The sequence below is a fragment of the Carya illinoinensis genome, chromosome 9, assembly GCF_018687715.1.
Source record: "Carya illinoinensis cultivar Pawnee chromosome 9, C.illinoinensisPawnee_v1, whole genome shotgun sequence".
Lineage (NCBI taxonomy): Eukaryota > Viridiplantae > Streptophyta > Magnoliopsida > Fagales > Juglandaceae > Carya > Carya illinoinensis.
In genome coordinates, this window is record NC_056760.1 from 8,014,362 (window position 1) to 8,041,250 (window position 26,889).

Below are 26,889 nucleotides of genomic sequence, written 5' to 3' on the forward strand. Positions count from 1 at the left end.
TAAATTTATAAATTAACTTGATTTTATATAATTTGTTAGATATATTTTATAATATAAAAATAATTTTATAATTTAATGTATTATGTTAAGTCATATTAATTTATAAATTTATATTTATATAATTTTATTATATCTAAAATTTTCTCATATAATAAATAGGAAACTTAAAAGAGATACACGTGTTGATGAATCTTCGATAATGATTTAGACAACAGATGGAGAAAACTAATTAAGCAAAAAAATAAGAGGAAAACAAGGGAATTGAGTACACTAAAGCACCTCTCTCTCTCTCTCTCTCTCTCTGATCACCAACTTGAAAATGATCAATGTGGTAAGAAAAAAGAAGAAAAATATATTCTATAGTCTGATGGTAATTGTCTATTGATTTGAAAGGGACACTCTTTGTCCTGAGTATCATATCAGACTACACTCACTAATAACATTGAGCCAGATCATGATCAAGGACATTAATGGCCGCCTACGGAGACGTAGGAAAAATGATCTTCTCTGATATATAATATATATTATATGTATATATGCTTGCTCGATCTTTAATTCCTGCATGCCATAGCCAATCATTTCATGCGGCAGCGTGCTCTCGGCCTCCACTTGCAACTTGAAATTTTGGTTAACAGACAAAAACGAGCCAACGTCTGGTCATCGTCCTTCTCTCCTTTTTCCATCTTTCCTGCAACTTGCACTAACGGTCGAATGATATATAATTCTCACACCAAGCTTCAACATCAAGTGTACTTCTGCATTCACTGCGCGCATTCATCACGTGCAATAGTGAAGGACGACGAACCGCGCGCATGCAGTTCTATTAAAACCAGCTTTAACTTTAACATAAGCTTGAGAAGGTCGACGGAGGATGGCGGCACGTCTCTTCATCTTACTCATCTCCTCATTTCAAATAAATTAGAGTATGGCAAATATTTTAGTCATTTTAATTCATACACTGATCAAGTAATCTTATATAATGATTTGTAAATTTATTTTACAATAAAAATAATTTTATAATCTAACGTATTTTATATCAAATTAACGTTATTTTATTAATATTTTTATATAATTTTTTTTGTACTTAAAATATTTCTCTAATTGAATAAATACTTAATACTATGCAGGTACCACTCTATCACATGTCAACCAACGAAAATATTGGCACTGAGACAGCACAAACGGAAATGTTAAGAGTCACCAACTAGATGACTTCTAGACCTTATATTTCGAAACTATTTATAAAAATTATAAAAATTTTATATGTAATTATTTTTATATATTTTATTAATATGATTAGTTGCGTAATTTTTTAATAAAAAATAATTTATTTTATCAATTATATTAATAAAATACATAAATAATATATAAAAATAACTATATATATAATATAATTCAATTATAGTCGAAGAGATTTTTTAATTTTGATTTATATTTAATAAAATATTGGACTAGTTTCTAAAACGATTCGTTGCGTGTCAAATAGAAAAGAAATATTTTGAATATCGAATTCAGGACCCAAATTGTATCTCAAAAAATATATATTTTTTTATTTATTGAATAAGGAAATATTTTTAATAATATTATGAATTATTTTTAAAAATATATATATTATTCCCCTTTTCGGTTGGTACTCAGGCTACATCCCTCGAGGGATGTAACAGTACCCAATAGAAAACATTTTCCCGTGTGAGACACTGACGGTCACGGTATCCTTCCCCTTGTTACCGCATGTTAATTTTCTCTGATGCCATTCTCAAACGAGCAAATAGCGAGTATACTAAACGCGACAACAATCATTCCCAATGCTCACCTACGAACTAGAACAGGCTTCCCACTTTGAGTCGCTTTACATACCTTTACATTGGGTTATATGCTATGATAAAAATTAAAATATTTTTAATAATAATATTATTTTAATATTTAAAAAAATTAAATTATTTATTATATTTTATATTAAAAATTAAAAAATTATAATAATTAAATAAAATAAACTGAAATGAATTGAAAAAATAAACGTATTTACTATTAATGTTGTCGGTGATAAAAATAGTTTTATATGATTACTTAAATTTATTTTATAATAAAAATAATTTTATATATTATATATTATATTTAATCATATTAATTTATAAATTTATTTTTATATAATTTTAATTTATTTTTTTCAAAAAATACACAATACCTATTTAACTTATAACTCTATCTAACATTATTCATATTATTAATTATTATTAAGCAATATTTCATAAAGAGCTTTGCTATACTATCCGCTCGCAAAGGCCAAATTCATGATTTAATATTTTTTAGATATATTTAAATATTTTTAAAAAATTATCAATATATTAAAAATTACTATTTTAATTATTAAATTAAAAAAATAAACTTGGGGCGGCGGAGTTGTGTTTTCTATTTCATAAGTTGGTTCACTACCTTGACGATCTAGTACCAATGACGTAGTGTCAATTAATTAAAGAGATTAGAGCGTCGAATCGACCGTCATGGCCTTTTGGGAGGACAAGCGTTAATATGGAGCTGGCAACCTAATCCGTGGCTATGACGTGACACTCAATAATTATCAAGTGGAGCATTCCAACTTTAGAAAAAGAAAACCACAAGTTGGAACATTAATTAATTGTTCCAATGTAATAGTAATTGCATATTAAAAAAAGTGTTTTACCATCAACATCTGATCACATCTCAAGCCGATGTCAATAGCCTCATGACCATATATCCAATTAACTTTTGAAAACATGTGACTCTATAGTAATAAAATAAATAATTTTTTATGTAAATTTATTTATCTATTTTTTTAAAAAAGCGTATACAAAATTTACAGACCTTAAAATTATATAAATTATATATATATTTGAAGTTACATTTTTTTTTTTATACATTGGAAGAGGGGTCGGGATCGAACTCATGATCAGAATCTTTAAAGACGTGGGTATTGTGCCATCAGGCGACGTACCGTTGGCTGAAATTGCATTTTTTACTGTTAGAAAAATCTCCTGAGTCTTAGGTTTTAAATACAAACTATATATATATATTACTACAGGTGAATTGGCTTGGGGGGTCCAAGATGTAAATATTTGGTCCCTTACTGTCTAATCGTGTGTTATGATTCGTATTCTTCTTAATTCGCTTATTCGTTTTTTGTTGATTTTTTTCTTTATTTGTTGGACTTTCCATACTCAATCATTCATGTCTCAATTATTATCTCATTGAATAAACAAGATGCCTTCCTTAGATACACTGGGAAAAATAGTAAAATAATCATTGTGTGGTGGGCTACAAATGACATCTCCATCGTTTACCCAAAAAGAAACCCAACAAATATATAATAATTGGCACTTGTGACAATCTTAATCTATCATTTTTTACAATGATCAATTACAATTTGATTATGATATGTGGTTTTTGAGGATTTTTACCCAAAAAGAAACCCAACAAATATATAATAATTGGCACTTGTGACAATCTTAATCTATCATTTTTTACAATGATCAATTACAATTTGATTATGATATGTGGTTTTTGAGGATTTTATTATAAAATAAAATAAGATTTTATTTTTTATTGAGGTTTTTAATGTTTCAAATTAAAGAAAAAAATAGTTATATATATATGTGTGTGTGTATATATATATATATGTTTATATGCAGGATGTTTAATGTTTATATATATATATATATATATATATATGCATGCAGGTTTTTATATGCAAGGCTTATAAAGGAGATAACTGATTAATTAGCTTGAATGCAATTAAATAGTAGGGAAAAAAAATAAGTAAATCTGGAGATAACTGATTAATTAGCTTGAATGCAATTAAATAGTAGGGAAAAAAAATAAGTAAATCTGGAACTACATATATATATATATATATATATATATATATATATAATTTTTAAACAACAGACTTTTCTTTTTTTCAAAATGAGTATGCAAAATTTACACAATACTTTAGTTCTGCTACAAGCAAGAGGAAAAGAAGACATGATAAAAAAAAATATATATATATATATATAATAGTTAATTTTTGAACTCTACTGTCTCATATTGTATATGAGTTTTGCTATATACAGTCACGTATTTTTATTTACACTCTACTGATTTGATTGATCAAAAAAATTATTTTATATTATAAAAAAATATTATATACAGTCATGAAATGTATAAATACCGTATATTTATTTTAAAAAAAGAGTTGAATCTATTATTAAAAAATTAATTTCTTTTAATACAAGTCTTTTATATATTTATCTTTTTAAAATAATTATACGACAAATTCCACAACTATTATTTGTCTTATTTTTATGAGATTTTGCAGAAGAAAAAACTACGCACGTGAATAATTTGGTGGAAAGCGATTCTACCTACATACATTTGAAGAGAATTATTACAGATCACAAGAACATGCATGCTGGACCACTGATCTGTCGTACGTACTAACGTACATGCATACATGTTCACATGTATATAGTGTGCCAGGACCATTAAAATCGGCCAAACTTTTGGACCAGCAGCTAATTAAACACATGATTTAATGGCTCTCTAATTAAACTCATGACGTAAAACATACTGCAAAATGTATTATAGTCCACAAAAGATTTAGATCGTGACCAATATCTATATTTTCTCACGACACATTTTGACAAGAGTTAGTGGATGAAGATCGCTGCAAAAGCTCGTATATTTTTGTGATATATAATGATCATGATCAGTAAGTGCTACGTACGGGGGTTGCCCTCCTTGTTAATTTCCCGTTTCTGCCCTGCCTGATGATCCACATGATCATGATCTCACAGATCATCTTAAATATTAGTCAAAAAATCGATCAACCTACCTAACCAATTATTTGTTCCTACCTACTAAATTTTCAGCCATATATACTATCTTATTTATATTTGTTGCATTAATATATATATGTCAAAGTATTCATGTGCATGTATCTAAATTAATATGATCATCATGAGATTGAATCGCACGTTGATCATCAAAAGATCTAATGGGAATAGTTAAAGGGGGACTAAGGCTTAATTAAGCATCCATGCATTTTCTATCGTCCATGGTGGTTTGGACATTCATCTAGCCGACATGATTGTCAAAATGGACGAAGGAGGGCTGACTAACAGCTGTTCGAATATGCCATAAGCATATATATATATATATATATATAATTATTGTTTAAAATATGCATGATATTTTATATATGGTGCATGCATGTGGGGTTACCGATCGATCGATGGTGTCACTTTTCATGGTAGACAGTGTTTGACACGCCCTTCCACTAATATAAAGCTTACAACACAAGGAAAATTCTGCACGGAGTAATCAGTGCGTCTCAGAATCTTTAGAACCATATACGTTAAATGCTTCTTCTTTTTTCCCTAAGTGATATATACATGTATAAAAATTTTATATTCTATCACTTTTATATATTCTTTACACACTCTTTATTAGGCCTGAGCTCCAACTCCGACAGAATTGGAATCACGATTTCCAACCTCCGACTCTTATTGGAGTCGGAACCGGAAGTTCACTCCAACTTTGACTCCAATTCCGATTCCGAGCCCTAAACAAAAAAAATAAATATATATAATACATATTACATTTTTAAGAAAATCCTATACAATTGTTCAAAACATAGATAATAGTTTAAATAATCTATTCCGAACATATTCCAATACAAAAATAAAAACATCTTTCAATACAGAGGTGCTCCAAAACATCTTCTAATACATTGTGATTTGTCGTTGGCGATACCTGAAATTAAAATAAAAAGTCACAATCAATAAAAAAAAATGATTTAGAAAATTTATTATTGCTAAAAATAAAATTTGATTATCATTTCTCATCAATATTTTTTAATCGCGAGTTTATCAACTTAGTCACACTCCAAGTATCAGTCATCGGCAAGTATGATAGGGTTCATAATTATATCTATAAAATCATAAAAAGTATAAGGTTAATAGATTTATGAAATCATAAAAAATATTAAATAAATCAATTGAAATACTCAAATAAAGTTACCCAATTCAAGCTTATAGCTATCAGTATCAAAACTAATAGTATCTAGTCCAATGGGCGTATCACTTAACCAATTTTATGTACAAACGAGGTCCTCCACAGTTGACGGTGACAATGAACTCCGGTAAGAATCCAATACTCGATCTCCAGTGCTAAATGCTGACTCAGAGGCAACCGTAGTAATTAGAATGACCATCACATATCGGGCAATACGAGAAAGGATATGATACTTGGTGAAATTAACCTTCCACCAAGTTAAAAGCTGAAATGAATCGTTAGGTGTCTCGACCTCTTCCATAAAATACCGTTCAATCTCAGGAATACACTGCATAATATTCCTCGTTGCAACGAGCTGATGATACTGATTTACAATATTATAACTTCAACGAGGTGGATTTAATGAGTCATCTGAGCTACGGTCATCGAATAGAGGTGTCGGCATTGAGTGTGAGGTACCCGCTTCGGATGAAGGCTGACCACTATTGTTGTAGTGGGAATATAAGTCATCAAGATCCCTTTTAAGCACTGTAATAAACTGTGTAGCCTTCATTGTCCCCATTGTGGAATTTGCCCAAAATTCTATCAAGGCCAACTTATATCGGGGGTTAAGGATCACAGCCACAAAAAATAATTTATTTATTTTCTCAACATCCCCCCAATATTTATCATATTTGGCCTACATCCTCATAGTCATACCAGATAATAGTCCGCATCGATCCATACAACCTTCTTGCAAGTGGTAGTGAATGTCTAAGAGCTTGTTGAAGAATAAGTTTGCAGTTGTATATGCGGATCCAGATATCCGCATAGTTATATTATAAAAAACTTGTAAAAATCTCACAAAGTGCCCCACATTAGTCCAATCATGTGTGTCTGGCGTACCAAGCCTCTTTCCTGCAGGATCCAGCAAAACATACTTAAGTCCCCTATCCTCGACCTCCATCCGCTCGAATGCTCTTTGGTACTTTTGTACCACATCCAACATAAGATATGTTGAGTTCTATCGAGTCAGAACATCCAAGCATAATGTCTTAGAACATGAAATCTCAAGTTGGCTTGCTATTGCCTTGAACTTTGACAGCCTTTGAGGGGAAGCCCTCACATACCGCACAATGTTACGGACTCTGGTAATAGAATCGTCAACCTCTTTTAACTCTTCGCTGACAATCAGGTTGAGGATATGAGCACAATATCGAACATGAATAAATTCGTGGTTGCAGATGACATCAGCTTTCATACTCATATTCCTCTTGAACCATTTAATTGCAGTGTCATTAGCATTGGCATTGTCAACTACAATACATAGAGCATTTTGAATTCTCCAATCCTTTACACAATCATCCATCAGTACCCCAATTGATGCTCCCTTATGATCAATAATTTCTTTGAATCCAATAATCCGTTTTCTCAAATTCCATTCACTATCGATGTAATGTGCTGTGATACACATGTAGGAAATGTTCTGTATGGAAGTCCATGTGTCAGTCGTAAATGACACTCTCTGGCTAGTGGTAGTGAACATCTTCTTCATCTCCCCCTTCTTTTTTGCATGCTTCTTCATACAATCCCGCATCACTATATACCGTAATGGCAATGGAAATCGTGACTCAATAGTCTTGACAAACTTCGGAAACCTCTTTTATCGACTGTGGTAAAAGGTATCTCATCTTCAATTATCATCTATGCAAGCATATCCCTCACCAATTTATCACTGTATTGAGGGATGGCCATTTTCTTAATTTGCACCATCAGTGGTCGTAGAAGCTTCATAACTGAGCTTGGTCTGATCAGTGACTGTCTCTCCCTTTAACATTTTATATTGTTGGAAACCACCAAGATGGGTTATTAAGACAGTGGTGCCTTGCTTCTTTTAATGGCATCCACAGAGTTGCTCACAGTGATGGCATATCACCTGTGGGTTCTCACGATTACCAGAAATCTTGGTGAAATGCTCCCATGTCCAAGACCTTTTTCTAGTATTTCGTGGCTGAGATGAAGTTGTAGATGGAGGTGGTAGATCCCCAATACCCATCTTCTCATCCTCATTAAACTCATCCTCATCTTCTATGCCTACTGGCATGGGGATTCGGCTACTTGTACAAGATGTAACTGCTTTAGAAGTGAGTCTAGACCTCGGTGTCAGTGACGGGATTGTGGCAATTAGATTCCCTTCTGACCTTCTACTAGGTGAATCCTCCACATCTATCAAAAATAAAATAAAATAAACAATTAATATAAATAGAAAAATAAAAAACTTGAAGACACAAGCATAGAACAAAAAAGGATCTTCAATGCAAAAGCTTGCAAAGTAAGAAATTCTGCTAGTGCATCAAGAGCTGTTCTTGAGAAACAAGAGAAGTTATTATCTCATTTCTCACATATTTTCTCTACACATTCACCAAATTGAATGCAGAAACTAAACATATTTTCTCTACCCATTCAGAAACAGAGCAAACTGGGGTATGTTAAGTATGTAAGAGCTTACAAGAAACAGGGCAAACAAGTTTCTAATTTGGGTTTAAATCCTGAAGAGCCTTTTCTTGCAATTTGTAACACAAAAAGTAATGGTTGGCAATGTTTTCTTTTCCTATATTCTCCATAATTTACTGCAACCCACCCCCTTCTATTGCTCTGGCAAAAATGATTCGTATAATTCTTATTATTATTAAAAAATAGAGAGAACAAGTATATCTGAAGAAACCAGTAGAATGCTTTTTTAATATGCATTTATTCATTTTTCTGTATTTTGGAATATAGTCTCTCTTCCACCCATTCTTGGTCTAATCCACTTTTCTAAAATCATGTTTGCTTTCCAGGTTTCAAAAAATTGAAGAAGGATATATTTGATTTATATCTAAGTCCTGAAAATATTACATAGGTCCCTAAAGGGAACCCAAAACTACTGAGCATTTATATACTATATTTACAAATTATTTTCAAGAAACTTGTCATCTCTACCTTCGCATCCAAACCGCACTTAGGTCCTGGATAATCCTGTCCAGCTTCATTAATGAGCACCTACATTTTTATTTTCCCTTTAGATTCATCATTCACCATGTCCTTGGCAACTACCAACAAAATACTGGTTTGTCATTGTAGTACTTTCAAATCCCACAGTTTGTACAAAAGCATCAACCTCCAGTGCAGATTAAACAACATGAGCTAGCTTCTAGGTGTCCTCATCTCATGTTATTTTCTAAAGCACGAGATGAGTACATTCTGGAATTTTGATTTATAGACTATGAGCAATACTTGAAATTATGATTTAAATGATTAAAAAATGAAAGTACATTGTATAAACATGTGTCTTGACTATCTTTATCTAACAAAATGAATTAGCTAGTAAAAACTGGTAGTTTGAACTAACAAAATGACCAATTAATTGGTAGTTTGAACTCTAAATTTATAGTCTCTATTAAGATCCAAGCATTAAGATCTTAATTAATGAAAGTGCAAATTGTTAATTTCATACAAATAGAAAGTTTTGGTTATTACGGATGCAAGTTGGTGAGAAACAGATCAAGACATATAATCTTAATTAATAATCTACATTGGTTTTGCTTTTCTTGTGTTTTGAAACTACCAATTAACTTGTCATTTACAAACTATTGTTCATGTTTAGGTTAATCATCAAATTAAAGCTACCGATCTACCATGTTTAAGAGATAATAAAAAAAGCTGAAGGTATATACATAATCCCTTTATGTATATAACACTTCTCTTCTTTTAATCAAAGATAAATATGCATGTTCATTTTGTTGACATGGGTCTAGATCCAAAGAGAAATTATGAACGAGAATAAGTACCAAATAAATTCTAGACAAATTTAAATTCACATGAAAATATATACAATGATAATGAAATTAAACTTGGTTAGAAGATTTTACTAGTTTTTAAACTATTTGTATTTTCCTTTGAATATATATTTGGAATTTTGGACTATGTAATTTTGGAATTTTCCTGAACCTTTCCCTTGATGTGAAAATTCTGACCCCTCCATGGCAGACAACCTAATAACATTGGAATCTCATTGCTTTTTTTAGAACAAAATTATGCCGTTCTTGAACAAAATAATGCCAAAGATGATTGAAGTACAAAAATCTACCAAGTACCAACTATGAGAATAAATAAGATAAAGAAAATACTAACCCTAAGTAGATGTAATTTCGTGATTTTGTACTGAAGAGTGACTTGAGTGAGGCGTGGCACCGTGGGGCATGGGCAGCGTGTGACGCCCCCAAATTTCGTTTGGGATCGGACGGACATTTGAAGCGTCGAAACATGCAACACAAGGTTACATGCCTCCGTTCATGACATATAAGATGCAATGTTCCTAACATGCATCTAACAATATGCAATATTCGCAGCGGATAAATTTTTTCTTTAGCAATACTATGCACCAAATTGAAAATATCTCAAATGCTTAAAACATACTTCATACATAAAAACCCATTGAACAACTAAGATCATAACACTAGTTCAAAATGGTTATGATCCAAAAAGTACTAGAGATGCAACTCAATCGTACAAGTAGTAATTTACGTTAATTACTATATTAACATTGATGTCACACCGTCGCTTAGTCAACTGTGTCTAGTTGATCAGCTCCTGATTCTCCTTCAGGTCTTGTAACAAGATCTATCATTCGGGGGGAATGGTAGTTGGGACTACCAAAGTAAGATTTGATTACAAATCTCAGTAAGTTAACAAAAAACTTCCACACAAGCTAATGATGCATGGATGACAGTAAAAGCATAAATGCATAATCAAATTCATAAGTAATTAAAGCATAACTTGGCGTACAACATAGCATAATTGACATAATTTAAATTGAAACATGAACTGAACTTGACTTGACATGAACTTGATCTGAAACTTGACTTAGCATGAACTTGCTCTGAAACTTGAATTAACATGAACATGATATGAAACTTAACTTATCATGAACTTGTTCTGAAACTTGACTTAATATGAACGTGATATAAAACTTGACTTATCATGAACTTATTCTGAAACTTGACTTAACATGAAAAATACATACTCCACAGATGTTGTGGCCCCATGTATTCTATGTGTAAATACATACTCCACAATTATTGTGGCCCCATGTATTCTACACAAACTTGACTTAATATGAAAAATACATACTCCACAGTTGTTGTGGCCCCATGTATTCTACGTGTCACAATTGCTGTGTCTCACGTAGTGTATACGTCACAATTGCTGTGACCCCATACATAAGTAATCAAGATGAAACGTGATTGGAATACGAAATGACTGAAATCCTGAAGTAACATAACGTGACTTGAACATAACTTGAAATACATGACCAACTTGAGATAGAAACATTTCGTAACATGGCATAACATATAATAGACAACATATTTAACATGACATACTTGCAACAGTGAATATTACATGACTTGACATACATGTAATAGATGGCATACTTAGCATGACGTATTTGTAAGGTACAGTAATACATGACAGAATATATTATGTAACAGATAAAAATTGATGACAGAATAAATTCTGTATAATAGACAATTACGTGATAACTTGGCATAGCATGACATATATGATAACACACATACATACACAGTAGTTCCTTTACTTAGCACACATACACAGTAGACTGCTAGTAAGTTAAAAGCTAACTTACCTCGATCTCCGCGTTTCTTATAAAACCTCAAGCGCGATCACGAGGAACTGTAATTAGTGATTCTAAAAGTTAGCACTAAATCACTAATAACTTGAAATATGAAAAATACTAACTTAAAGAGTAAAATTTTTATTTTACTCTCTACATGTAGGAAAATGACCGTTTTACCCATAACTTAAGGATTTTGCATACTAATTCCAAAAGTCACCAAAATTTACATGCCTCATATAAATTTTATCCTCAACTCAAATATCAATTTAGAAAAATTTAAAACTAATCACAACTATTAAAACTCCATAGGGCCGAAATTCTCATATGCTATTTCTATTGATTTTTGTTTCCAACTTGTTTTGATCAACCTTTTGATCTATGACTTATAAATATGTGATCTTCAAACCAAACCATCACATGGTTTAAAAAGATGTCCTAAAATATATATAAGCTTCTAATTCAAGATCACATGGTTAAAAATTTACCAAAACATAAATTTGGCCAAGAACATCCACACTTTGGCTTATCTGAATATCTCTTTGCATAAAATTTCATATCTTTGAAACTAACATCAAATATCTTTAAAATAGTAATATAACATGTTTATAAGATGCTTATGATCCTCCAATAAAATTATCAAAGTTATTGGAATAGGTTTAGACCACCAAAAGAGTTAAACTTTCTCAAAACAGAAACTGTTTTTCCTCTTCCAGTTTCTAAGTTTCTAAATCTAAGAAATATTTCATCAAAACCTTTAATCATGAAAAAATCCTCAACCAATAGTCATATATATATGTTAACAATACTCCATAAAAATTTCGAACCAATATCTATCCATTAGCTTGGTCAAAAACTCCAAACTATAACATATTCTCCAGTTTATCTTCCAGAATGACCTTTCTATAGTTTACATAATATTTGACTGACTAAATGATCTTCAAATGGGACAAATAAGATATCCACGTAAAATAGACTAAAAAAAGAACAACTTATATGAAGGAGACTTTATGATAAAACACTTACAAGAGCTTCGAAATCAGTGTGCAATAGAACTCCTAAAAGCTGTCCGAGAGAGAGTGTTTGATATTCTTTTAATAAAAAGTGTAAATGAGATAATTTCGTGGGGAGGGGTGGCTGGAGATACTTATGGATGAGATATGGAAGAGATGAGGCTGGAGTGAGAGTTAAGTGTAGGACTCTCTTACCCGAAGTGAGAGTTAAGTGTAGGACTCTCTTACCTAATAATATCTACAAAAATCAACTCAAGATATTTTTACCCAATAATATCCACGAAATTAACTTAAAATATTTTTATCTAATAATATCCACAAAATTAGTTTAAAATATTTTTATCCAATAATATCTACAAAAATTAGGTCAAGATATTTTTATCCAATAATATCTACAGTTTTGAGCAGACGTTTCATCCGAAAATATGAAGAAGTGTTATTGCGCCATAAGACCTTAAATAACCCTCCGAGTCTAATGGCACAAACCATAATACATTTTGACACTTCTAACTATCTCCAATAATCAAAAATACACTTCGAATACCATAGTAAATAATAAAACTAACTATGTGGTTAGACTAAAACTTATATGATTAATGGATTCGTGAAAACTTATAGAATCTTCACGAGGTTCCTAAAATCAATAGAAATTCCACAATTGAATTTCTAGTGGGCTGTTACACAGCGGTACAGTGATTCTGTGAAGACGATAGAGCGGCACAGTTTCTATTCTTTCAAAGGCGGCATGAAGAACAAATGAAGGGAACTTGAAGACAAAATGAAGAAGAATGGAGAAGAAGAAAGGGGCGGGCCGGCGGCTAAGTCGTTGAGCAAGGGATTGGGAAGACGAAATGAAGAAGAAAGGGGCATGGCCGCATAGGTTTAAATTCACGAAGCAAACGACGTCGTTCCTATTTCAAGGAACGTCGTCGTTTAAGTTAAGGGGGGAAAAAAACAAAAATTTAAAACGGTGTCGTTTTGAATCTTTGCTTTTATTTTTAAAAAAGTCGGAGTTCGGAGCCCATGCGGACTCTAACTCCGACTCCGACCTCCTACCCCATTTTCGGAGTGCCTCCGATTCCAACTCTGTTTTTCAAAAATTCCGACTCTGTTGGAGTCGAATTCGGAACAGAATTCGGTCGGAGTTAGAATTTTCGGAAATTTGCCCACCCCTACTCCTTGCTGATTTGTTGTATTAATTTTTTTAATATAAAATAACTATTTTAGCCAATGTGATTTTATATAGCAAAACTTGGTCAATTATTTTATACACACATATAGATAAACAGCTCTTTGTTTTTACTGAATAATAAAAGGCTCTTAATATGCACTCACCGTGTGTAATACATTTTCGCAAACACTTACTTTACAATTCTCTTTAGTTTTAGCTCTGAAATTGGAAAATATTTCACATCATCATGTAGCCAATGGAGACATTGGAGAATCGGTTAAACTTTTTTCCATAGTATCTTGTCACACTTTTATGTTGATATGATAAATTTTTAAAACATTATATTAAAAATAAATAATGATCTCTGAACTGTATTCCCATAAATGTGGCGGATTATAATTTGTTGGGAAAGATTTTTTAAATCAATCCCATTCAAATGGGTATTTAGTTTTACTTTAGCTCTTTGTTGGCCAATGATCTTGCAGCCCCATCTTGCTCTCTCATAAAGGTTGTTTGGGAATTGAGTCCCAATCTATACTCCCAGCCATTACACACGCATATGATCAAAGAGAAGCTCTGCTTTTCCCATGCCAGCTCTTCATTCTGTGTTGGGCTAGACTTATGTAGATTCAACCCGCCTGGGTTGCAGGCCCATATGATCATAAGATGCTCAATGAAATAAATAACAATAACAAGAGAAAATATATTTATAATTGTGAATTATAAAATTACTGCATAATTATTTTTAAAAAAAGTTAATAAAATAAATAACAATACATTTATCCGACTCTTCTAATTAATTTATCTTTATCCGACATTACATGTAAAGTTTGCAAAAAGATTGTTCCTGAAGCTGGTTTATTAATTTTTCACGTATTTTCTACATCCTATTTCTTGTCTCTTTTTTATTTTTAAACCTTATTCTATTCTCTTTTCCCCTCTTACGTGTGAAGATTTGCTCACGGAATTGGTTAAGAGTTTTGTTATATATAAATACAGTCGCATATTAATCTGTGTATTAATACTGATTCATTCATATTTAAAATTTAAATTAACACTGTTTTCAATAAAATCTACTTTTTAACCAATCACATCACATTAGTACACAGATTAATGTACAATTGTGCTTGCAACTATATTTTTCTATTGGTTAATGATGTGTCAATAGAAACTTCTTGACATAGGTGTTTTGGTTGGGACGGATCTCTTCTGTGACTTCATATGGAGGTGTTTAGATCAACCGAACCAGTCCATCACTAATTACCACGTTGAGTAATGTTATATATATTCATGAGTTTTATAAGTACTGCATACTCATTTTGAAAAAGAGTATAATCTACTATTAAAAATTTATTTATTTTTTTATGAATCTCATATTTACTCTTTATTTTTTTCAAAATCAGTATACAGAACTTACAGTCTATGATTATAAATATCATTTCTTTAATAATAAATATTTATGATGCTAATCTATTTCTATTAGTTGAACTTTAAACATGCCACTATCTACTGTTTAAGAGGGGTCCTAGGTTCTATCCCCCTCTCTAAATTTCTTAATAAAAAAAAAAAAGATTGTATTTGAATATTAAGGTAATTTCAACTACTCTATAAATAATAATAAAAAAATAATAAAGTATTAAATAATAATAAAAAATGATATAAAATAATAAAAAAATAATAAATAATAATAAGTATTTCATTACTCAACACCTTCTAAAACAAGCCATAGCCCATATCAGTTCGTTGAATTTGACGGCAATCGTCACTGTTGATTGATCTGGGATCTTCCCCTTTTTATATTTATTTATTTAATTTTAGTATTAATATTTGCTTATTAAAATTCATAGTACTTTGAAAGTTTCAGCGGCAAGTTTGCTGTGCAAATTGCAGCATCTTCTTACGTCTAAAATCCGTGTGCCAAGAGAATAGATACTGTTTAGTCACATAAAATTTTTATGATAAATATAAAATTCTTATTTTATCATTATAATTTTTTTAAATTTTTATATAAAATATAATAAATTATTTAACTTTTTTCTTACTTTTTTAAATTCTAAAATAATAATAATATTAAAATATAATATCTTAATATTTAATCTTAAAATTTAAAATTTTCATCTGAAAATTCTTAGTTGCCATTCGCTCAAGCGAATTATTTGCAGGCATCACATTTGGGAAAGGTTTTTTTGAATTTATTATTTTTAAATTAAAATTTTCTATTTATTATCCATATATTAAATATTTAGTTAAAAAAAATATATGTGACGTGTGATATACAGACTTATGTTTACAATTTTTCTTTAAAAATTGGACAAAAGCATTGGATTGCAAACGCTAAATATATAATGGATGATATTCTTACACCTTTTTAACCATTGCTTTATTACTCAAAATTTTTATTTTTATTTTTTTACTTTTTTTTGCTCTTTACATTTAAATTAAAAATTTCCAAACATCGTATTATTGCATAATCTATAAGAAAATAAATTCAATGAAGAAGAATAATCATATAATTTAATTAAAAATAAATTTAATTTTATAAAAATTAACACCTTTTTACTCTGAGACAATTTTTATAAAATTGAATTTATTTTGAATTAATTTACATAATTACGTTAGTTGATTGAATTTATTTTCTTTTAAATTATACAAGAAAATCATGTTTTGAGATTTTTAATCTAGATTCAAATAGCAAAAGGATAAAAAATAATAATTGAGTAGTAAAAATGATGTATGGCATCATTATCCATATATAATTGCACTTGCATATATATCATATTGGACTGGCTGTTTGCACATTGTTATTGCAGGTGGTGAGGATTTCATGTTGAAAGCAACACGTGATGAAAGCATTTTTCGGAAATTTGAGCGAGTATAATTAAACAGGTGCTGATAATTAATTAACTAAATGCCGGAAGGTGACACATAACATTGTAATTTGTCAGTATACGGTACTCGACTCGATGTTTCTAGATTGTTTTTCTCATACAGAGATTGCTTGTGCAGAAAATGAAATTGCAGAGCATAATCAGCTATACAATTGTTGACTAATTCTGTTCATGGGAACTGAACTTCATAAATGTACTCTTATGGCTTCTCCATGCCTCCCGGAGCCATAGATTATAATTGGGTTGATGAAGTTGAATTAAAAAAGTAACTAATTTTCTAGGCATCATTGGGAGGAACTGCAATAAAAAGGATTGTGCACATCACACAAGCCTATGTTAATGTCTCAAACATGGAAAATTGCATTTTGTGTTGTCTCCCACCAGAGTGTTAGCAAAGAACCCAGACAACCAATGCCAAAACTTCAGCTTTCAGTTCTACGATTAAGCCATACATATAAATAAGCCGAATATGGGGGTCTGAAATCTTTGGCATGGGCTTAGAGAGAGCATTAACATGCAGAGGGGAAAAGATGAGAACAGCGGCTAAGGAAACATCACAACACCTACAAAACACTCATTTCTGCAGTTGTGGCACCTCTTTTAGGTAAAACTCATGTAAGATCTTAAGATTTGATAGGGAGTATAGAACTCTCCTAAGAACATAAGATCCTCTATTAAAAGGTTTAAGGATAATGATACATAATATTTAATGGAAGAACCACAAGACCCATGTGAAACCCACCTAATCATGTTCCACCCATATTTCAACAAGGAAATCCTGAGTCTCACAACAGTCAGCATTAGTTTCCACCACAGCACATGCAAAATGGAGTTTTAGCTTCTTGAATACTCCCTTAAACATTAAATATAACGGCTTTCCTATTTTCACAATTCACAGTATACAAAAACGTAATTTAAAACTTAACATAATAGAGATAACTCTTGCATTATAGGTAATGTTGCCTATAATCATGTCTCCTCCACCCATCTACAATGGAGGAAACCTATCGAGCATCCTTTTAGCTGGGACTTGAAACCCCCCAACAACCAAAAAATAAAAGACCCAGGAACAGAGGAATTTAATAAAAGAGTTTCAAAACCTCACCATCAGATTTTGAAACGACAGAAAGAAATAAAGAAATAATCCAGAAAATTATATAAATACTAATGAAAACATCATAGCCAGAGGAAGAAACAAAGAACACAACTAGTAATCATAACCATCCTCTTGTTAGCAATCCAGCAGGGCAGTCAGATAAATTTTTTCCCCCTATTTTGTCACATAAGTATCACTTCATGTAGAAAATGTATATAATAAAGCCACAAGTATGTAAATTCAATTTTCTTGTCTACAACAATCATGCAAAAGTGTTACTCATGCAGATAATTGTGGTGTGTGAAATAGCAATATACAACAAATTTCCAAATCCATCACCACATACAGCCTATACCAAGCAACATGGCATCAAAATATCCCTGATCAACATACCTACAAAAGCATCTCCTATCCTTCTGCTTATAACTGGACACTCGAGCCAATATATCACTACCAAAAAATTGGCATTTCCTACGTCAATCAATAAGAAAACTGAAAACATCCACGACAAAACACCTCCCCCCTTCTTCCCAGACCAAACTTACTAACAGGAATGCAATGAAAAGAATATAAACGAACCCAGCTATTAATTTATGATCCGATGATAAAACCTATTAGAAAACCAGCTTCTGCTGATATGAACTTCTAACAAGCAGCAGACTACAAGTATGCAACAACATGATAACCACGATAAAGTGGAATCCATCTAAAGAACCATTAGAGAAGTAATAAATATAAATTAGCGAAAAAGAAGTAATAAATTAAACACAAAAAAAAAAAAATAGAACCAAAGGAGCAGACAACAAATTCATAAAAACCATGCTCACGGTAATGTGTCCGGAAGTGAAATCAGCTCACAGTACTACAATCACCACATCCTTCTCTCTTTCATCACAGAAATAGAACATTATTATTATTTTTTTATAAGTAAAAAGAACATTATTTATGGAATGCCCTCAACAAAAGCATAAGCATCTAACTTGAGCTTCCCAGTCTGTCACAGTAGAAGCAAAGTTGATATTGATGTACAATATCTAAGCGAAAATATTTCCAAATCCATGACAACGTAAAATGATAGTTCATTAATTTCCATTGATTTAGACTCCTTTCCCACTTCTCAACTATGAATAAGCTCGAGAGGAGCACGAAAGCCCTCATACCAGGAACCCAAGAACGAAAAATGGAGCCTGGGCATGATCTAATTAACCGGATCAATTCACAACTAAAAATAAGGACTCGTTCAAATAGTTGTTGGAAACCAAACAATAAATAAAGGTACAATTTAACAGTAAATTTGCTCCATATCGACAGGTTTTTTTCCCCCATTTTTACACTTTCCATGTAACAACAAAACCTAAAGGACATAAAGAAAGAAAACAAACAAAAGAAAAAAGGTACACATCATTTCTTCTACCTCATAAACTAACACATAAATTCGTCTATGTCAGTTTGCACCCTATGCTCAAATTTCCAAATTCTCCATCTGAATGCTGCTTTTCAGAGGCACATACTCCCCGAGATAGCCACCCAGATGGTCATGCAATGCGGTCTTATCAATCCCCTGATGATGATAGCTCTTGCAAACATAGTAAAATACGCTCTGCACCAACAACCCCACCAAATTCACAATCACCAACATCCCCACCAAGAACCCACCCACCACAATCCTCACAAAAACCCCATATTTGTACCCTCCGTGCACCACCACCGAGCTGAATACGCCCCCAATAACCAAGCAAATCGCCAAATATATGAAAACGAGCACGCTAGCGTAAAAGGTCTTCCCCTTCAGCAATTCGTAGCTCTTCTTCATCGCAGCGAACCCGTGTACCGTCTCCAGGACCGAAACCACACTGGCTAAATGCCACAACGCTGTGATATAGACATGAGCAACAAGAAAGAGCAAGAAGATGACCACCGCAGACAAAAACAGCAAAAGGACGTTCTGGGTATCAATAGCTATGATCAATAACACCAAGAAACCAACGAACACAAAATTGTAGGCCATCATCAAAAGAGTGACCCACAAAAATGTTACAAACAGACGCTTGAAGACCTTGGGAATGGCAGACATTGTGGAGGAGAAAGAGACGGGCTTGGAGGTGTATAGGGAGGCAACGGTAAAGACAACAGCGGCCGTGGAGAGGAGGGAGAAGGCGAAAAGGAAGATGAGGTAGAAGAACTGGAAGAGGAGGAGGAGGGTCCATTCGTGGCGGGTCTGGGACGGGTCGGTTTGTGAGTAGTTCTGGATCTGAACTAAGAGCGGGTGGGTGAAGAGAGAGTGAGCTAGAATTGCGAAGGAGAGAGGGAAGATGAGGATCAGGGTAATTAGGTAGAAAGTCTTGGGGGACTGCTTGGGGATGGAGATTGCTTCTCCGAGAATATCTGGGATTGTGAGGTATTGAAGCTGTTCAGGGGCTAGATCCATAGCTGCGTGGTATATCAAGATATGGATCTGAGAATGAAAAATGAGAAAAAAGAAATACGAATGTGAAGAGGAACAGAGATAGAAACAGAGAGGTGCTCTTAGAAAAATCAGAAAGAGAGAACGGAAAGGGGGAGACGAGAAATGGAGAAGGGATGATAAAAGCGTGTTTGTGCGAGTGACGGTGATGCGCATAAAGGTGGACGGTGGGTAATTTTTTTTTTTAATAGTGATTTTATACCAAAGAAAAGCCATAAAAAATTTAAAGGCCATACGAAAATTTAAAAATTCTTTTTTATTTTAATTAATTTTATCTTAAACATAAAATTTTCATCTCAATATTATAATTTTTTTAAATTTTTATATAAAATATAATAAATAATTTAATTTTTTTAAATTTTAATATAATAATAATATTAAAATATAATATTTTAATATTTAATTTTAAAATTTAAAATTAAAATTTGAGTTTTGCTATATATAAATACAGTCGCGTACTAATCTGTGTATCAATATTGATTTATTCATATTTAAAATTTAAATTCACATTATTTTTAATAAAATCTACTTTTTAACCAATCATATTATATTAATATACAGATTAATACATAATTATGCTTGTAACTATATTTTTCATTAAAATTTTTTTGGTCTGAGCATAGCAGTTTTTGGAGGATTTGAGACGACTGCTTACAGCGGCTTTTTTGCATGCGAGTTTGGGGCTGTTTTGGGCATACTTGCGGTGTTGTGAGGATTTGGGCTGATGCCTTTTGTCTGAATTCTCAGAACAAGGCCATGTTTACTTATGGTGCGGTTCGGTCCAGCTTAAATATTTTATTATTATTTTTAAATAAATTAATAAAAAGATTATTTAAATATTTAAATTAAAATTAAGTAAATTATTTAATTAATTTATTAATAAAATATTTCATTATAATTATATTTATAATATTAATAGTTACTACTTATTAACTATTGTATTCTCTAATACTCATAATTATTAATAATGTCATATATTTTATACATAGTTAATGAATATTAAATAATTTTATTATATATAAATTATTCATACTTGCTTGCAATTTATGCATTTAAAAAAATTATCTAATTATTTTAATTAAGTGTAAATAGTAGAATATATATAAATATATGATGTATTAACTATTTATATATAATGACATAATTTATGACATAATTTATCATTTATTATTAATTGATAGTATATATTATTTTATATTTTATATGGTCAATGATAATAAATTAAATGAAAATTACATCATTCATTTTTCTAATTATCACATAAAAATATATATTAAATTATTAAAAAATATATAGGAGTTCAGTCCAGCCTAAAATTTATAGACTCCAAGACCGAATCGAATTTCATCGGTCCACATATTTTGGAATTGAGATTGACCAGTCCAAAATTCAGTTCGGTCTGATCCGATCCGGATCGAAAATTTTGGTCTGATTAGTTTTTCTACTCCATACCAAATTATTTGCAGCCCGACTTTGGACCTTGCACAAGAGTTGTGTATATATGTTTATTTGGTTTTAGGATAATTTCTATTCCTCAAGTCACTGACATTGGTTTATTTATTTATTTATTAATTTGATTAAAGAAAAGGAAGTGTTAGATTTATATAGTAATTTCATAAAAACAAAATTATGTCAAATTTAAGGATAATGATAGCGTTACTACCATCTTACTATCCATGTATTACTTATAGTGTATTGGATTTTTTTTTATCATTTTATTTTAAGTAATTTTTTGATATTCTTAATTATTAAGAAAAAATTAAAATAAGAGAGTAACAGAAAGATGATTACTTCGTCAAACTCCAATAATAGTATTGTAGTACTACTAATTACTAATTTTGAGCAAAATATGATCTGCTGCTTTAGCTAGCTCTTCTCTCATCTTGCCTGCCTAATTCCCAGTTCTTATCATATATTTATTAATGCATAATATTATAAATAGATAAATGATTTGTATAAATTTTAAATAGATATATATATATATATATATATATATATATATAAATTATGAACAAGTGTTTATAAAAAAGTAGACTCCGGCCACCTTAAAAAGGGATAAAAAATATTTCTTTTTAGTGAAATTTACTTTTTTATAAAAAAATAAAAAAAAAAATTATTTGAGACTTGTAATTAGCATTACTCTATTGAGTGTTTTTTATAGTTATGCAAAAAATCGAAACTAGGGGGCCGGCGGACCGGACGTAAATTTAATTAATTATAACATGCAATAATGGTAATCATTTGTTTAATTACCATAACTTAATGATCCATAAAACAATCAATTATGGGAAATGCAGAAGACAAGTCTTCTAGAAAATTAGTGTGCGTTTCTACATATGTCAAGACACTTACAAGTGGGATGGATGCTGATACGATATGAGTTTTTGCCAATATAATTTCCTAATCAAAATTGTGGTGTGTGAATAATAGGAAACATTCCCGATCGAGATGTTATATCCAAATCTTAGAACACCAAACAAAAGGTAGAGATATAAACAGATTTCAGAAAGGACAAGCCAAAGTTTCACGCAAACCGAAAATTTGATAGAAGTTTCACACAAAGTAGAAAATTGATAGAAGTTCTACACAATTCTTCGAAAGCAACCAAGATGAAGGGGAGAGATAGATATAGAGGTATGTGCAGTGCATGAAAGAGAGTCTTCATATCCTAGTTGATCAACAATGTCCTGGTTTAACGCTGGACAGCTGGCCTGCCAGTCCCTTAGCATCCAGATTTGGATTAGAAAAGGAAGAAGGAAAAATCGGGAATGGAGAGTAGAGGTGGAAGAGGTGAGTTGGGAAAATATAGGTTGAGGAAAACGGTTTTCTTTGATATGAAAACGGAGGCGTTGCAAGATTAAATATGCGTATTTTACAGTTTTAGCTAATGGGAGAAGATGGAGATAAAATTGAGGAACTATTTGGCGAGAACTCAATTTATTATTGCATGGGTCAAATATCGCACGCCATGAAAAGAAAATCGTTGCAATTACTCATTTTTAACAGCGATATCTTTTGGGACAAATATTAAATCACCGGAATAAACCACATTTCGGATAGTATCCCTACAATAAAACTAACTATTTGTGTCACTTCGTATCGTCACAAAAAGTAATCAATTTTGATACAAATAATAGTTTTTGTCCATTTTTTTATGGCGGCAAAATGGCTGTGAAAGAAGCACTACAAAAATACTTTGCAGCCATAAATTTTTTGGTCACAAATACTGCTTACATTTCCAACTATATTTATTGTCGCCAAAAGTCATATGTCCGGCCTGCAGTCTAGGTATATATTCGCTGGATCGATCTCAATATTATTTCTTATATTTGGTGGTTCTCCATGTAACTTTAGTACTGATTATGTCATTATTTTAAATATTTATAATATAAGTACAAGGTTTTGTTTTGTTTTCCTCAACAATCATATATTATATTAGAAAGAAAATACAATTTCAAGGTAGATTTTCTCTATTGTCATATATAAAATACAATTAGGGATAGGATGAAAAGGTATTCAACTAAAATTCAAATTTAATTGTCATATATATACAATTAATCGTTGCCCATTATGTCACAAAGTGTACGCATCAATTTCGAGAAATGTGTATTTTTTTTAGTCTCCAATTTTCATGAGAATAAAGGTTTTGGCAGATATCCACAATGATTGAGGTGATTTACCGCTAAAGTGAAATAGATTCATTTATTATAGCATTTATAACAATTTGGGCATCGCCTTCTAAGATTGAGGGCCTTTTTTATAGTTGGTTTGCCATTTGTGTTGTAAGGAGAGCAATTGAAGTCTCTGCAAAGGTCAAGTTGATGTTTTGGATCTCATAAATCTAAACTTCCACAATTTTTCATTTGATCAGTCTCGGCATATAGTTGAAGAGGTTGAATCCTTCAACTATATACAATTGCTGTATCAAATGAGTCTCGAAATTTATAATTGTTGTATCAAATGAGTAAGTTCAATGATTCGAATGAATCCTTAAGTACAAGGGGTTTAGGTCTGGTTTAGTTAGTCAATATAAATGAAAATATCTTATTTAGAGTTGAACAGTATAATAATTTTAGCTAGAGGAATACTTTTTGTAGTCGACAGATGCAGTCGGCGTGCAGTCGACTGTAAAAAAATAAATTAATACGGGATCTATATGAAAAAAAAATTTATTTTTATAACTTTTTTTTATTTATGTAGGTCTCCCTGAATATAAAAAAAAAATTTATAATTTTTTTTTATTCATTCCGTATAACCGACTGCACGCTGACTGCATTTGTCGACTTTATGTAACAAAGCCCTTAAAAATTGACATAAATAATATATAAACAGTACAACTTGAGATGAATAGTATGTAAATGTTAGTGCATGAACAATATACAATTCAGTCGCTGAATACAATATTAAATTTATGTATTTTTTAAATTTTAAAAATTAAAAATTATTTCATCATACTTTATTTATTGGCGTTAATTTATATGTAATATCGAGCAATTAAAATTAATCATTACTAACAGCCAGCTAACTAGCTAGCTAAGTACTAGTACTCCTCAACATGATCATGCAGATGGTGATCATCACACTCTAAACTTGGTCAGCTGCATGAACTTTTTTGATCCTTAACGGAAAAGATTTTCACATAATCCTTAATTTGTCGTTTTTTTCGTAGCTAGGCATTATTAATATTCAGGCACTCACTCATGTACCCTCGCATTCGCCATTATTACTAGCTAGGTCACGGTAGTACGACATTAATATATATATACATATATACACAGTCTAATCACACACACTGCATGCATGATCATTCACTCCATGTATAATTATCATGTACGTTCTGTGTGGTAGATCAGAACGAACAGTTTTGTTTTGTCTTTTTAATTACGGCCTTTACATGAACTGGACATGATGATGATCCGGACGAAGTACATGATGATATATTCTTCTTGCTCTGCATGCATGAATATTTAAGAATCATGTGGATGTGGTCATGTCATGCAGACATGCATCAACATGACTATATGATATTAATTAGGATAATGCTTAAGCTATCGGTATAGGCTACCGATTTATTTATTTTATTTAGTTATTAAAAAAATACTTTTAAATAATATTATGAATTTTTTTAAATAAATTTAAAGATATAAAAAATATATAAAAAAATAACCTATTCGGTGGCCATCTTTGGTAGCTCTTCTATGTGTAGCTATAACATGGTCTTATTAATTAATTAATGAAAATCGAAGTAAATTTTTAACTCTAGGATCAGCTTAATTGTTCGGAATTTTTCCATGAAATTGATGATCTCGAGTTCTGCTATATATAGTTTATTTTGTATATTTTTTTATAAATTTTATTAATGTGATTAATCAAAATCATTATTTTATATTAAAAAAATGACGCAATCAATTATATTAGTAAAATACACAAAAATTATGTAAAACTGACTACATATAAAGTTTTTGTTTTATACAACATACTCAGGAACTATTACACCTTTTAAATAGGAAATTTTTGTATACGCTTCAAATATTATATATTAGCAGCGCGCCAATTTTGCCACTTCAATTGTGCCTCTGGGGTGTTTCCCTTCCAGCTTAAGATCAGTCCATATATATTACCTTAGTTCCTCTTTTGAGCAATAAGGCTGTTTTCAGCCTTATAACAACACCTAATCAAAACTGATATCTCAGCATTATACAAAGTAAAATCAAAATCATGAGGATGACTATAAAAGATTTCTACCTAAAATTAAAAACATGTTTTCCCTTTACTCTTTGTTGCTACTCCCGACATTGTGCCTCTTTGTTCCTTCAGCACTTATTGTCATCACTAGCTAGTCCGACGCCAAGCAGCTCGACACATCTACCCAATTTGATGCCAACTAGTTCGACGCAGCTAACTAGTTTGATGCCACCCAGTCCTCCGAAGCCACCCACACCCACCATGCAAGTCGATGCCACCCACATCCACCAGGTGTCAATGAGTGAAGATGTTCATGGCGTTGATGGGAGAGAGGTTCACAATGTTGAGGGGCGACAAAGATTCACAGCATCGATGGGAAAGAGGGGCAGGGGTGAGGGATATGGGATAGGAAGTCACGATGTCGCCGGTCCATATGGAGAGGGGTGAGGTTATTGGGTGATCAGAGGGGTGATGGATTGATGGGAGAGAGATGAGGGTGAGGGAGGGATCTAGGTTTCGAAGGAGGTGAGGGATTTGATACTTGTGTACGGACTACGGTGCGATCCCATTCTTAGTCTAATGAGTGGGCTACGTGGTAGAACATAATTGGAGGCTGTTTTCAGCCCTTAATAGTATGATCGATTAGAAGATATTTTCATATTACCTATATGCTATATAGCTAGCTAACTACCATTCTAGATTACATGCAACATATAATTGCAAGCTTTTTTGTTCTTAAGATCATCATCCATATATGCATTGATTAATCAAGCAAGATTTCCATTAAGTTGTTGAATAATATTATTTAGGGCTAAGCCACAAACTCCCTTTAATTTATTTTTTAATCATTGATCATCAATAGTATTGAGCATGTTTCCCATCTCTTCTC

General features: G+C 31.5%; 1 protein-coding gene across 1 annotated transcript; it reads right to left on the reverse strand.

Moving 5' to 3' along the window:
- Positions 1 to 19,045: 19,045 nt before the first annotated feature.
- Positions 19,046 to 20,481, reverse strand: LOC122277565. Its single transcript, XM_043087594.1, has one exon. The coding sequence runs from the start codon at positions 20,469 to 20,471 to the stop codon at positions 19,314 to 19,316; it is 1,158 nt and encodes a 385-aa protein (XP_042943528.1). The 5' UTR covers positions 20,472 to 20,481; the 3' UTR covers positions 19,046 to 19,313.
- Positions 20,482 to 26,889: the final 6,408 nt, after the last annotated feature.

Coding starts and splice junctions, on each gene's coding strand:
- LOC122277565 (XM_043087594.1), bottom strand. CDS start 20,471: ATGCGCATCACCGTCACTCGCACAAACACGCTTTTATCATCCCTTCTC.